The following is a 12,356-nucleotide window of genomic DNA, read 5'->3' as shown; positions in this document are numbered from 1 at the left end:
GCGGGGGGGAACCAGGGCTTGTCCGCAGGCCTGGTGGACAGACCACCTCTAGGCCTCTGGGACGTGCATCACTCCCGGGCTCAGCAAAGCCTCCCCCAGGCTGGGCAGGGATGTGGTGCCCCCCACAGAAATAAGCCTCAACCCGCCAACCTCAATCCCCAGGGGTTGCCTAGAGAAGAGACAGCCCCTCGCATGGATCCGACAACCTTCATGCAGGGCTGTCCAGGGCAATCACCCCAGCCCAGGCCGCCCAGGGGCTCAGATCCCCCCAGCAGCACCTCTGACTGCAGCCTGGGGGAGTGGGGGGATGTCCTAACAAGCCTTTAGGAAACTTGAGGAACCTGTGCGAAGATGCAGTGCAAATCATAGCTGTTAATGCCCGGGCAGGCAGGAGCCTGGACTGCCACCGCTTTGCTGTACGGTCCTGGGCAAGTCACTTAGCCCCACAGGGCACGTATAGCTGGGGAAGTGGAGGACAGGAGCTGCAGCCTGCGGGCGCCTGGGCAGTGCCATTCACCCCTGGGGAGCATCCGGGCTGGATGGGCGCTCACTGGCTTTGCCAAGGTCAAGGCCATGTCCTGGTGCCGCCATCAGAAGTGAGCTGGTGACACCTAGCGCCTGCAGCAGGGAAGTGCATGGTGAGGGGCACAGATTGGTGTGTGAAGTAATAGGGGGTGACACAGTGAACCAGAGGGGTTTGCTGTTCCTTCCCCAACCCCTCACTTCCAGTCCTGGGGGGTTTCCTCTTCCCCCAAACCTGGGTGCTCCAGGCCCCAATCAGCTCCCGAGAGAGCCCCCTGGCTCCGTGGAGCCCTGGCACCCTCCAGAAACAGCCCAGAGGAAGGGGAGAGCATGTAAGAGGTCACTACATGGAGGGGGCGAGCATACAGCAGAGGCCCCAGCCCTACGAATGCAAGCTACAGGAGAGTGGAGGGCAGTGAATGGCTGCTTTTAGGTCCTGCCCCATTCCAGTACTCCCCAGTTGGTGACTGGGGCTGTGCATTTCCCCCCCCATAGGACACAATCCCAGCCCTCCTGAGGCTGTGGGAGGGGTTGTGGGGGAGTCATACCCAGGTCAGCACCAGATCCCCTCTGCAGGAAGGCCTCCTCCAGGTGCTGCTGGGGGGATCCCAGCCCCTGCTCCTCCCTGGGTCAACCTCTTCCCCTGGGTCTAACTACAAGCTGCCCTGGGGGGCTCCGGTGCCCCTAATTCCCTAGTCCAGTCCTGGTTGCCCCTCCCCACAGCTCTGCCAATGCCCCTTGCACCCACCCACTGCTACCCCAAGCCCGAGGCTCCCTCCATGCTGCCCAGCAGCCTCCCATGCAGGACCCAAGAGCATCACCTGCTCCTTTCACTAACCCCAGCCCCCTACAAAATCACGACAGGACACGGGCTGGGCAGGATTCCTCGTGTATTGATTTGGGGAGGAAGAACAGGAACATCGCTAACATTTCCACTGAGCGAGATGCAGAAAAGCGGGAATAGAGCCGGGGTGGCGGCTATCAGCAAATGGCGTCTTCTCTGGGAGACAAAGAAGGGCTCCACTGGGCTGACCTTAGTGTTGATCTTGGGGGCGGGCAGGGACAAGGCAATGGAGTAGGCGGCTGGACCCAGTGCTGGGCAGGGAGTGGTGCATGGTGAGCTTCCTTTAACAGTGCCGCACATACAAAGTGTGTGCCGCTGAAGGCAGCTGGGTGTTGGAGACTGGCTGGGCCCTGTTGGAATGTCTGGACCCATCTCAAAATAGTGATACAAAAAAATCAGAGGGGGAAACGGTCTCCTGCACTCCTTATGAGCCCTCAGGTCCAGAATAGGCTTGGGGTCCAGCTCCTGTCCCCCTAGGCAGACCCCCAACCTCCTGTTGAAGGCAGGAGATAGGTGTGGGGCGGCCCCAGTCCCTGGACTAGCAACAAGCATGTTTGGAAACTCTGCATCGCTTTTAACGTCCCGTTGCCCTTGTCTGGTCTCGACTGCAGACCCTAAGCTACAAGCCAGCTCTGTCTCTCTCTAGACAAGCTCTCTCCTTCCTCTTGCGCTCGACACCGCCCCTTTTAAGGCACGACGTGGCTGCTTATTCATCTACCTATATATCTATATAAACAACTAATGCCTCAGATGAGTAATACAGTATGAAAAAAATGAGTCTTTCCCATGGCAAGAGCAGGGAGCAATGGGAGTAAGCACAGAAGGCAGGACAAGGTGGGTCGGGAGGTAATGCCCCGGGTATAAGACCAATGGGAAATCAATGAGAACATCATTCAGGCCTCTTGGGCACACCCCTCAGTGCAGAAAGTGATGGGAAAATAGGAGGATCTGGGCCCCCCGGGACACTCACAGATGATTCCCGTGAGAGTGGGGTGCAGGAGCCTTAGTGCACAGGACAATCGAGCCTCAGGGACTGGATTTCCCTTTTCAAAACACAATTTACCTAAACCAAAGCTCATCCCGCTAGTTTGAAATGAGCTTTGCTTTCAGGTCGAACACATGGCTTTGTAGAGCAACACAGCCCCCTTCCCCAAGATACTTACAGGCACGGGGGCACATCTCAAATGGCTTTACATCAAACTCCTATATAAAAACCTTTGGCAAAAATATACATCTAAAGAGCTATTAAACGACCAATTTTTTTTTCCTCTCTCTTTTTTTGACAACCATCATTCGTTGACTTCTTTGGCTTCAGCGTTTAAAAAGATGCAGCAGCTGAAAAAGCTCTTGTTGGTGTGGTTTTTTTTACCTATAAAAATAGATTTTCTTTCTTTAAAAAAAAATCAAACTGTCATTTTGCATTATATTTCTGTGGTCGAGAACAAAACAAAAAATCCCAACCTTTCTTGGTTTGTTTTCAAAAGAGGGGAAGGGACAGGCAGGAAAAGGTACTTTTGCTTTAGGGGAAGAATAATTTGTTACGGAAAATTTTTTTGGCAAGGATGGATGATGCTGCAACTTTGAGGAGCCTGGAAAAGAAAAGAGGAAAAAAAAATAAAAATTATATATATAAGTGATAAAGGCTGCAGATAGCAGATACCAGACAGAGAAGTAGTTGATTATTCCAGCACATTAAAAACACAAAGTAGAAATACTCAGATCCACTAATAAGAGATCTTTGCTTTCATCACAGAAATCAGCCTAACTCTCTCCACTTTACAAATGAAATGCAGCATCGATAACCCTGGCAAGCTGGCACATTCGTGGTAGGATATTGTGGTAATAATAGTAATTAAATATTATTAATTGAATCTTCAGCTAGTAACAATCTAGCTGTCAATTAATTAGGAGCAAAGAAAGGGGCTGGAAAGGACCGCATGAAGTCACATCTAGTCAAGGCAGGATAAGGCCTAACTCAATCCTCCCAGCCCAGTGTCTGTCCAACCTGCTCTTGGACATTTCCAGGTGGAGGGCTGCTCCACCTGCTCCACGGCTCAACCACCCCAGAGCCAGCAAGATCCTTCTCATCTCCAACCTCAGGTCCCCCTGCTGCAGCTTGAGGCTATTGCACTTAAACTCACCCCTACAGCCACATAGAAAGGCCCATCTCCACCTTCGCTGTCATTGCCCTTCAGGTATTTCATAGAATCACAGAAAATTAAGGTTGGAAGGGACCTCGGGAGGTCACATCTAGTCCAAGCCCCTGCTCCAAGCAGGACCGGCCCCAGCTACATCATCCCAGCCAGGGCTTTGTCTACCCCAGGTTTAAAAAAGATGGAGACTCCACCACCTCTCTGGGGAACCTGTTCCAGTGCTTCACCACCTTCCTAGTGAGAACATTTTTCCTAATATCCAGCCTAAACCTCCCTTGCTGTGAGTGGAGCCAATTGCTCCTTGCTCTGTCATCTGCCCCCACTGAGAACAGTCCAGCTCCATCCTCTTTGCAACCCCCCTGCGGGGAGTTGAGGGCTGCTATTCAACCCCGCTCAGTCTTCTCTTCTCCATGCTAAATCAGCCCAGGTCCCTCAGCCTCTCCTCACAAGTCCTGTCCCCCAGCCCCTCAACCATTTTCACTGCCCTCCACTGGACTCTCTCCAACTTGTCCACCTCCTTTCTGTAGTTAGCCTTCTTGCCAACAAGGGCACTGTTGATTATTTGAGGACTTTTATCAAATCCCACCTCAGTCTTCTCCTCTCTGGACCTGCTGCACTCAAAAGAGGGCTGGTTTCTACTCACTGCAGCCCACACAGGCACGATACCCGTTGGTCCAGCACTCCGGACACCCGGGTTCCTCGAGCCCCCTGCTGCTCCCTACCACACTGACCTGCCTGCGTGGGCTGGCTTTCCCCAGCATTTAGGCCCTGGTCATCGGGTTTTCACCCAGGCCACTTGTGCTGACGCTGGGACCTGCAACCCTGCGGCAGCGGCGGGTGATGTTGACACGAGGGGTGCACGAGCCTGAGGACGGGGTGCCGGCATTCTGGGTCCCGCTGCTATGGGCCTGGATAAAGGTGAAAGAGAGATACGGCCACCCTGAGCACTTCCTGGAGAGGAGCAGAGGACCTTGTGTTGAGGAAACACCACCCTTCTCCAGGGTTATTCTTACAGCCAGCAGCACCCACCCTGTCCCACCCACCCCAAGAAAGCTGCTGAGGGGGTCCCCATGAGCAGGAATTAGCCTTCCCTGGTGCTGGAGGAGATCCCTTCTTGCCTCCTGGTTTGATGGAAGAGTCTTGGTCTAGGGTTTTATTTTTACCCCAGTAACATGATGTGTGGAGGCATTTCTACACATAACCGCAACTTGGATATGAATGGGCGGATAGCTTAAGTTCCCCTCTACAAGCATGGCTGGGAGACAGCTTCACTCTCCTGGCTATATGGGGGGCATTGATTCAGGCCTGTTCTATAACAAAACAGCCATCTTGCTTCTGCAGTCAGGGCTGCAATTCATTTGAAGGCTGCCTGGTGCATCGAGGACATCAAGGGCTTGTGGGTGGTCATCACCAGCCCCGCTCAGCCTGACCGCACAACATCTTCCCATTGCGAGCTCCTTCAAACCTTGCTCTTGGGCTTGGATTGTGCTGGGTGATAGTGCACGCAATGCACTCTTGCATGGGATCCTGTTGTTGCACCTGTGGCAAACCCAGCCCCGAAGGGTCAGTAGGAGAAGCCATGGGTTATCCTGCTGGGACAGATGCTGGCGTGTGCTGAGTTTAGCCAGGAGGGGACCGACTACATCGGTAACCAAACAAGGCATCTAGCTTGGAGGATCGTCCCATGAGGCGCTGGTCTTTGCTTGAAGCCACCATCCCCAGCTGGCTCTGGACTCTCTGCCCTGCTAGCGCCCTCAGCTTTGTTTCTATCATAACGGGGTCATCTCCTGCAGCTCAGCTTCTACCCAAACCAGCATCATCATGCTCCAGAGCAAAGCCTGTGTCCTCTGCCCTCAGCATGGCTGGTGGTGGTTCTTCCATGCAGAGAACCTCTTGATGGACCTCATCCTGCTTCTCCTTCCTTGTTGTCAGCAGGCTGGGAGGGGATGGGGGCTTCCCCATCCCAGCGTGTGGCCCTGGCACGGTCCATCCATCATCTGGGAGCCCCAGGCCAAGTCTCCCCATCCTGCTGTGCCCCACCCCCGCTCCCAGCGCGTGGCACTCACATGCTGGTGGCGGTGGTGGTGCATGCCCTCCTCATCATCGTCTTCATCCTCGTCGCTGATCATAGTGCACACCAGCTTCCTCATGGCCACCTCCTGCAGGGGAAGGGGGCAGGAGGTGAGGTCAGGAGGCAGCCACAGCCTCAGAGACCCCACAAGGGTCACACACCCCCTCCATTCATCCCTGCTTGTGCCTGGCATACAAAGAACCAGTCCCCGCCAGGCTCTCCCGCCATCTCACCTGTCCGTTGGAGTTGATCAAGGCAGTCTGCAGGCTGTCTCCGGTGCCCCATGAGCTCTGAGCCTTCCACACCAAGTCCGTGCGAGGGCTGTGGGTTGCACCGGCCCCCGAGCCCCAGATCTACGGGGAACATGGGCAGAGAACAGTCACACCTCGTGCCAGTAGTGCTGACGGGATCATAACCACCCTCCCTACCTCCTTCCTAGAGAGCACGTAGGTCTTCCCCAGGAGCCCACTGAGGAGGCTAAGAGTCTGACACCTAAAAGGAAAGGGATTTCCCACAGACCACGCCTTGACTTTTTGTTCTGTGCATTCTGGGTTCGAATCCCAGTGTCAGATAAACGAGGCTCTCCTGTTCTCAGTGGTGGCAGATGGCAGAACGAGGAGCAATGAGCTCCAGTTGCAGCAAGAGAGGTTTAGTTTGGATATTAGGAAAAACTCTCACCAGGAGAGTGATGAAGCACTGGAACAGGTTGCCCAGAGAGGTGGGGGAGTCTCCATCCTTGGAGGATTTTAAAGACCTGGCTGAACAAAGCCCTGGCTGGGATGATGGAGTTGGGGGTGGTGCTGCTTTGCGCAGGGGGTTGGACCAGATGCAACTTCCTGACGTCCCTCCCAACACTCACTGTCGATGATGCTCTGAGCACCCCATCCCATCTGGGTTGGCTTTGCTCAGCACAGGCCAGCTGAGAACCGGGCACCAGAGCCTCTGGGCATGAACCCTTTAATTGAGAACAGCATTCGCAACTCACCGTGACCACCTGGTCAGCCTTCAGGGTAAATCTGGGAGGGAAGCGGTAGGAGATGACGGGATCTTCTCCGTTCTGGCGCTTGATCTGCCAGTTCCCCAGGGCCTGATCCTGTGAGGCAGAAGGGAGGGGGGTGGGTTAAGTGGGGAGTCTCCCATCCAGCCTCAGGCCTAGCCTGGGTCTGCCTGGCAGGGGCGGCGCAGCGGGCATCGCTCAGTGCCTGGCCCTACCTCGTTCGACTTGTTCTTGAGCCGCACGAACTTGCCGTCCAGGTCGACCTCCTCGATGGCCACAGGCCCACTGGTGCGCATGTGGCGTGTGATGCAGTTGGGGCGCTTGCCAAACTCCAGCTTGCGCTTCTTGCGTGACGGGCTGGGGCTGGGGGACAAGTGCAGCCTGTGGGGCGGAGGGCGGGTGGTGAGGGCAAGGGCAGGGCCAGGAGGGGTGGGGCCAAGACTCAGCCACACCCCAACCCAGCTCCTCCCCCTCTGCATTGGCCACACCGTCAACTAGATTCCTTCCAATCCCCAACAGCCTCCTTGGCCACGCCCCAAGGAGGCCCTCCTCCCCACGCCCTCTCCGGCCATGCCCCCAGCTAGGTTCCTCCCATATTGGCATTGGCCTTGCCCCCAACTAGGCTCCCTCCAATCCCCAACCAGTCCCCTCCTCACTCTCCTTGGCCACACCCCCATCAGGGTCTCCTTAACCAAGCCCTTCCCCCACTCTGGCCGCACCCCAACCAGGCTCCTCCCTCTACTTGCCTTAGCCACACCTACCACAGGCCTTTCCCCCCACTCTTTGGCCACACCAGGCTAGGTTCCTCCCCCACAATCATTGGCCACACCCCTAGCATGGCTTCTTCCCATCCTCCTTGGCCACACCCCCCAACTAGACCCCTCCCCACTTTGGCCACATCTCCACACTCCTTGGCCCCACCCTCAACTAGATCCTTCCCGTGCTTTGGCCACGCCCACCACTCTCCTTTACCCCACCCCCATTTGACCCCCACCCCCAGCGCCAGGCGCCCACACCTCTCCTCCTCGCCCTCCAGCAGCTTGCGGTAGGCAAGGATCTCCATGTCCAGGGCCACTTTGATGCCCAGCAGCTCCTGGTACTCGTCCAGCTGCTGCTGCATGCGTGCCCGCATGTCAGCCATCTCCCGCTCCTTGTCGGCCAGGATGTGGCGGCTGGTATCCCGCTCCTGTGTCAGCGCGTCCTCCAGGTCGTGGAGCTTGGCCTCCTTGGCTGTCAGCTGGGGACAGAGGGCACAGGGTTGAGGGCAACACGAGGCACACCAGGGGCTCGGTCCATGGGGCAAACTCCCCCTGAGCTCGTGGGGGGACACAGCTGCACTTGGGGTGCCCGGATCCTGAGCCAGGCTATAAACGAAACCAAGACATCAGGAAAGAGGGGCAAGTGGAGCAGCAGGTCGTGGCCTGACGTGGTCACAGTGGGGAGCTGGTGGTACATGGGGTGGGTTGGATGGACAGATGCAGTGGAGGGGGGGCAGGTCTCACCTGCTTCTGGAGCTGACTGAGCTGAGCCGAGAGGCTGTCAATGCGGATGTGGCATTGCTGCAGCTCCTCATGGGCGGCACCCGCCGTGTTGCTGTTCCTCTCTGCCGACTGCCTGGCATTCTCCAGCTGGAAGCCAAGGAGTTAATTGCCACTGGTTGTGGGGGGTAGTGGAAGGGGCCCTGCCGAGGGTTGCTGGGGCGAAGGGGAGGGAAGGGCCCAGAAGCCTCTGACTTTTGAGATGGGGAATCTGAGTCACAGCAGGCACCTGTGGCAGTGCCAGGGGCTCTGGGCCAGCCAGGGCACTCATATCAGGGAGACACATCCTGGCACTCAGAGCAGGGGGAAATATTGGCTCTGTGGGGAAAGGAGGGGAAGGCACCAAGCCCTGGGGAAATAGCCCCAGGAAGGAAACTTGGACATGGCAGGGGAGGCTGGGGTGACATGGGTAGGGCTGCACTGAAAGCCAGGGGCAGGGGTGGGAATAGGACCCAGGCATCCTGGATCCCACATCCACCTAGAGTTAGCGGCAGGGGTGGGTACAGAACCCAGGTGTCCTGGACCCCCTCCTTCCCCCGGTACCTTGGCGCTGTAGGTCTTCTCCAGCTCCTCCTTGTAGAGTTTGACTTGGGCCTCATGCTCGGCCCGCAGGTCATGCAGCGCCTCGGACAGCTTGCTCTTGAACTCCTGCTGCCGCCCCTTGTCGATCTCCACCAGATGTGTCTCATGGCGCCGCTTGGTCTCTTGCAGCTCCTGGGGATGGAGAAGCGGGCACATGAGCCCCGGGATCCCCCGATGCAGCCCCTGAGGTCCCTCCTTAGCCTGGCCCAGCCCGACCCACCTTGCTCCACAAGTTCTTCTGGAAATCCAGCTCCTCCTTGAGTGTCTGCAGCTGGTTCTCAGTGCCCATACGCCGGAGCGTCTCCTCGTGCAGCTGCTCCTTGGCCTCGTTCAGGGCAGCTTCCAGCTGGGGAGAGAAGCAGGGAGTGATGGGGGGAGGCACTGGGGTCCCTGACACAGCAGGCCTGGGCATGCTTTTGGGCTGGGAACCTGCACCCTGGCATCATTTCATTTTCATGCTATGCATATGCATGCCCTTGCTTTGCATAACTTGTCCCCAATCAAGTGCAGAGATCAGCCTTGGCGCTGGCTGACTCCCCCACCCCAGGGCAATGGCGTCCCAGCAGCCCTGACCCCTAGGGCACCCTAGGGCATTATAGGACAGGGCTGGCATCACTCACGTTGGCTACTTGTGTCCTCAGCTCCCGGACTTCATTCTCCAGGTTCCTCTTCTCACCCAGGGCGGTGGTGAGGACTGCCTCTTTGGAGTTGAGCTGGGCTTCCAGGTCCCTGAGGCAGGACTGGGTGAACAGCAGGTCCTCTTCCTTCTTGGCATTGCTGGAAGAGAGCGACTGAAGCCATCAGGGGAGGAAGCGATACCAGCTACGTGCAACCAGAGCATCCTCCAGGTCCCACGTGCACCCAGAACACTCCCAGCCCAGAACCGTGGCCCAGGGGCTTGGGGATTTCATGCGCATGGGGAAACGGTCCCTGTAGCTACAGCATTAGCTGTAGGGGGTCCTACAGCATTTCACTTGTGCACATCCAGCTAGGCCCACGTCGCTGATGTTTCACACTCATAAGTGCTGTATTCCCCAACACAGCTGGCTCAGTGCAACAGACCCCAGTACTGACATGGCCTCAGAGCCTCTGTTCTTTCTCCTCTGGCTCCTTGGATGCTAGATCAATGTCCCATAGAAATGCATTGAGTTGTAGCCTGGCGGCAGCTCACTAAACTCCAAGCCAACCTGCCATAGGAATGCACCAGCTTGACCTGGAACTCCACGTTTTACTTGGCTTTCCCCCCACTGAGCTGAGGGCCCTTAGCTCTTTTTTTTTTTTTTAAGGAAAATTTTTCGTCCCAAGTCAAATCAGCAAAATCAATTCCAAATCCGTGTGAATCATTCAAGAACCATATGCAGCCCTGCTACCAGCAAACATCCTCCACCCCAACCTGGGGCTTCAGATACTTCCAAATCCCTTGGTGAGCATCCTATGTGCGGGCCCAAGCCCCAATACCTCACCTTGACCCTATATCCAGGCACCCCTGCTGTGTTGGTATCAGCCCTGCGCTTCCAGGGCCCCGATCCTGACACATCATGGGGCCCCCTAGAGCTTAGGGGATTCAACCGGATCACAGAGGCCATGCAAACTTCAACCTTTTGGAGGTTTCAAACCAAGGCCTGACGCCAAGCTGCAAAATACTGCAAGAGGAATAACAGCCACTGTGGATGGGAGATCGGACTGGTTTGATGGCAATGTGTGCACATGGTCACTAGCACGTCTGGACTGCAGGGCCTTGAGAGGTGGAAGGAACCACTGGGATGCCAAGGCCAGGCCCCCTTGGGCACTCACATTCCCAGGCGCTAGGTAAGAGGCCCTTCTGCTCTCAAAAATGCTCCCCAATGGCATGGCCATGTGTCTGGTCCCACGCCAGATGGTCACGGTGCCATTGCCCCTGCACTAACGCTCCAGCACAGGAACGCAAGATCTTGGGGTAGTGAGGGAGGAAAAATCCATGCTCTCTGCACCTGCTTTACAGCTCAGCCCCGTTCAAAGCCGCTGCCAAGTGGGACTTTGCCCCCAGCCGTGTCCCTACCTTGCCCTGGCTTTTCAAACAGAAGCCGTGTGCTCTCTCCGCCAGACAGCCTGCCTGAATGCTGCTCCCAGCACCTGCCTCGGTCGGACTCTTTGACTTGCAACAGCTGAAGCCCAGCCACACTTTGGGCCGTATGGGTGACATGGAAAGTCCGCCCCACCGCGCCAACAATACAAAGATGACTCCACTAGACAGCTTGGGATTCATGCACCTGGATCTCTGCCATGGGGACTCCCTGTTGTATGACGGGGTGTTCCCCAGTTTAACCCAGGGAGGAGTCCCTACAAACCATGCTGGAGGGAGAAGGGCATTCAGAGAGAAACCCTTATCTGTCCGCTTTGCATATGTGCAAATGAGCTGTGAAGGTGGCAGAGATGAAAGCAAAGGGCTCCTCACCCTCAGCTCACCCCCTCCCTGGGGGACATGCTACAGCGTTGCATTTGCTACAGCTGCAGTGGTGGCAGCTGCAAAGCTGCCCAGAGATCGGTGCTCAGGCCAGGGCGGGCAGCTCGGCTCAACACCCGCCTGCAGCAGTTGTCTGCCCGCAGTTGTCCCAGCTCACATGGAGGCAATTGAGGCCTGTGAGGTTGTGGGTGGAGCACGGAAGAGGTGGATCCTCCATGTCCTGGGAGCTAGCGAGCTCTGTATAGAGCTGGAGACATGGAGGTCCTGGCTGGGCAGCTCCGGGGAGATGGGGCAGGCAGGAAGGGCCATGTCCAAGCTGCTGCAGAAGCCCCTTGACCTTGACCCTAGCACAGACACATAAGCTGAAGGGGCTGCTGTCAAACAGTTCCCACAACCAGCCTCCCTCCCATGCTTACCAGAGCCAGAAGAGTCACTGGGTAGAAAAGCACATGCATGTGCCCAAGGGATTTAGGCACCCACCATATTCCCATGCAGGCATTGCTGCCACACCACATTTCTGGGAGCAGAGAAGGCAGCCACGGAAAGGGGAGGCATAGCTCCCACATAGGCATCCACACGTGCTCGGGACACGTTACCACACTAGGCTCACAAGTGCCCCCGCTCTCGTGCAAGGAGGGGGAAGATCCCCAGATCTACAAGCCTCGCATTCCTTGTGAGAAACTGTGTGGATGGGGCCCTGGATGTTCACAAGCATCATGGGAGATGGGGCAACAGAGTTCACAAGCACCTCATTTTTTGGGCAAATGTGCAAGGAACCCCAAGATTCACAATCACCAGGCGAGACGGGTAGGAAGTCGCAAGCATCTCTTTGTCGTGCACCAACGGGACAGGCGGGGACCCTGGCAGTCACAAGCCTCGTGCAAAACAGTGCAGAGGAGGCAGCAAAGGCACACCTGGCGCCCCTGATCCCAGCCTGGCACTGGCCCCCCTACAAATCTGCATGGAGCTGCACTGCGGGCTGGGCCCCCTCGCTGGGGCGCTGGTACTGGGATACGGGAGGCAGGGGTGGAGGCCGCCCTTCCCCAGGCTCCAGCTCCCTTCTCTTCATGAACAAGAACCCGGCTGGGGCTCGGGGAAGGGAAAGGAGATGAGTTGCTGCCGGCGTAATTGGGTTAGGGCCGGCAATTCAGGAAGCCGCAGCTGGTCGGAGGAGCAGATAATGAGGAGGGGCCGGGTTCGTGTTCG

General features: G+C 56.9%; 1 protein-coding gene across 2 annotated transcripts in view; it reads right to left on the bottom strand.

Annotated features, from left to right (window-relative positions):
- Positions 1–2,922: 2,922 nt before the first annotated feature.
- LOC102375843 (prelamin-A/C-like) overlaps positions 2,923–12,356 on the bottom strand; it is a 16,754-nt gene continuing 7,320 nt past the window's right edge. For both annotated transcript variants that reach the window (XM_025195012.1, XM_006038508.2), the window contains 11 exons: positions 9,328–9,484; positions 8,928–9,053; positions 8,669–8,839; positions 8,090–8,215; positions 7,604–7,824; positions 6,803–6,968; positions 6,576–6,683; positions 5,824–5,943; positions 5,586–5,678; positions 4,251–4,427; positions 2,923–2,955 (listed from right to left, as the gene is read on the bottom strand). In XM_025195012.1, the coding sequence (XP_025050797.1) occupies positions 4,281–4,427; positions 5,586–5,678; positions 5,824–5,943; positions 6,576–6,683; positions 6,803–6,968; positions 7,604–7,824; positions 8,090–8,215; positions 8,669–8,839; positions 8,928–9,053; positions 9,328–9,484 (1,435 nt within the window). In that variant the 3' untranslated portion in view covers positions 2,923–2,955; positions 4,251–4,280. The remainder of the gene's footprint in view (positions 2,956–4,250; positions 4,428–5,585; positions 5,679–5,823; positions 5,944–6,575; positions 6,684–6,802; positions 6,969–7,603; positions 7,825–8,089; positions 8,216–8,668; positions 8,840–8,927; positions 9,054–9,327; positions 9,485–12,356) is intronic.

The sequence above is a fragment of the Alligator sinensis genome, unplaced genomic scaffold (genome assembly GCF_000455745.1).
Source record: "Alligator sinensis unplaced genomic scaffold, ASM45574v1 scaffold811_2, whole genome shotgun sequence".
In the NCBI taxonomy this organism is placed as follows: Eukaryota; Metazoa; Chordata; order Crocodylia; family Alligatoridae; genus Alligator; species Alligator sinensis.
The sequence above is the reverse complement of the archived record's forward strand: the minus strand, read 5'-3'. Positions and strand labels throughout refer to the sequence as shown.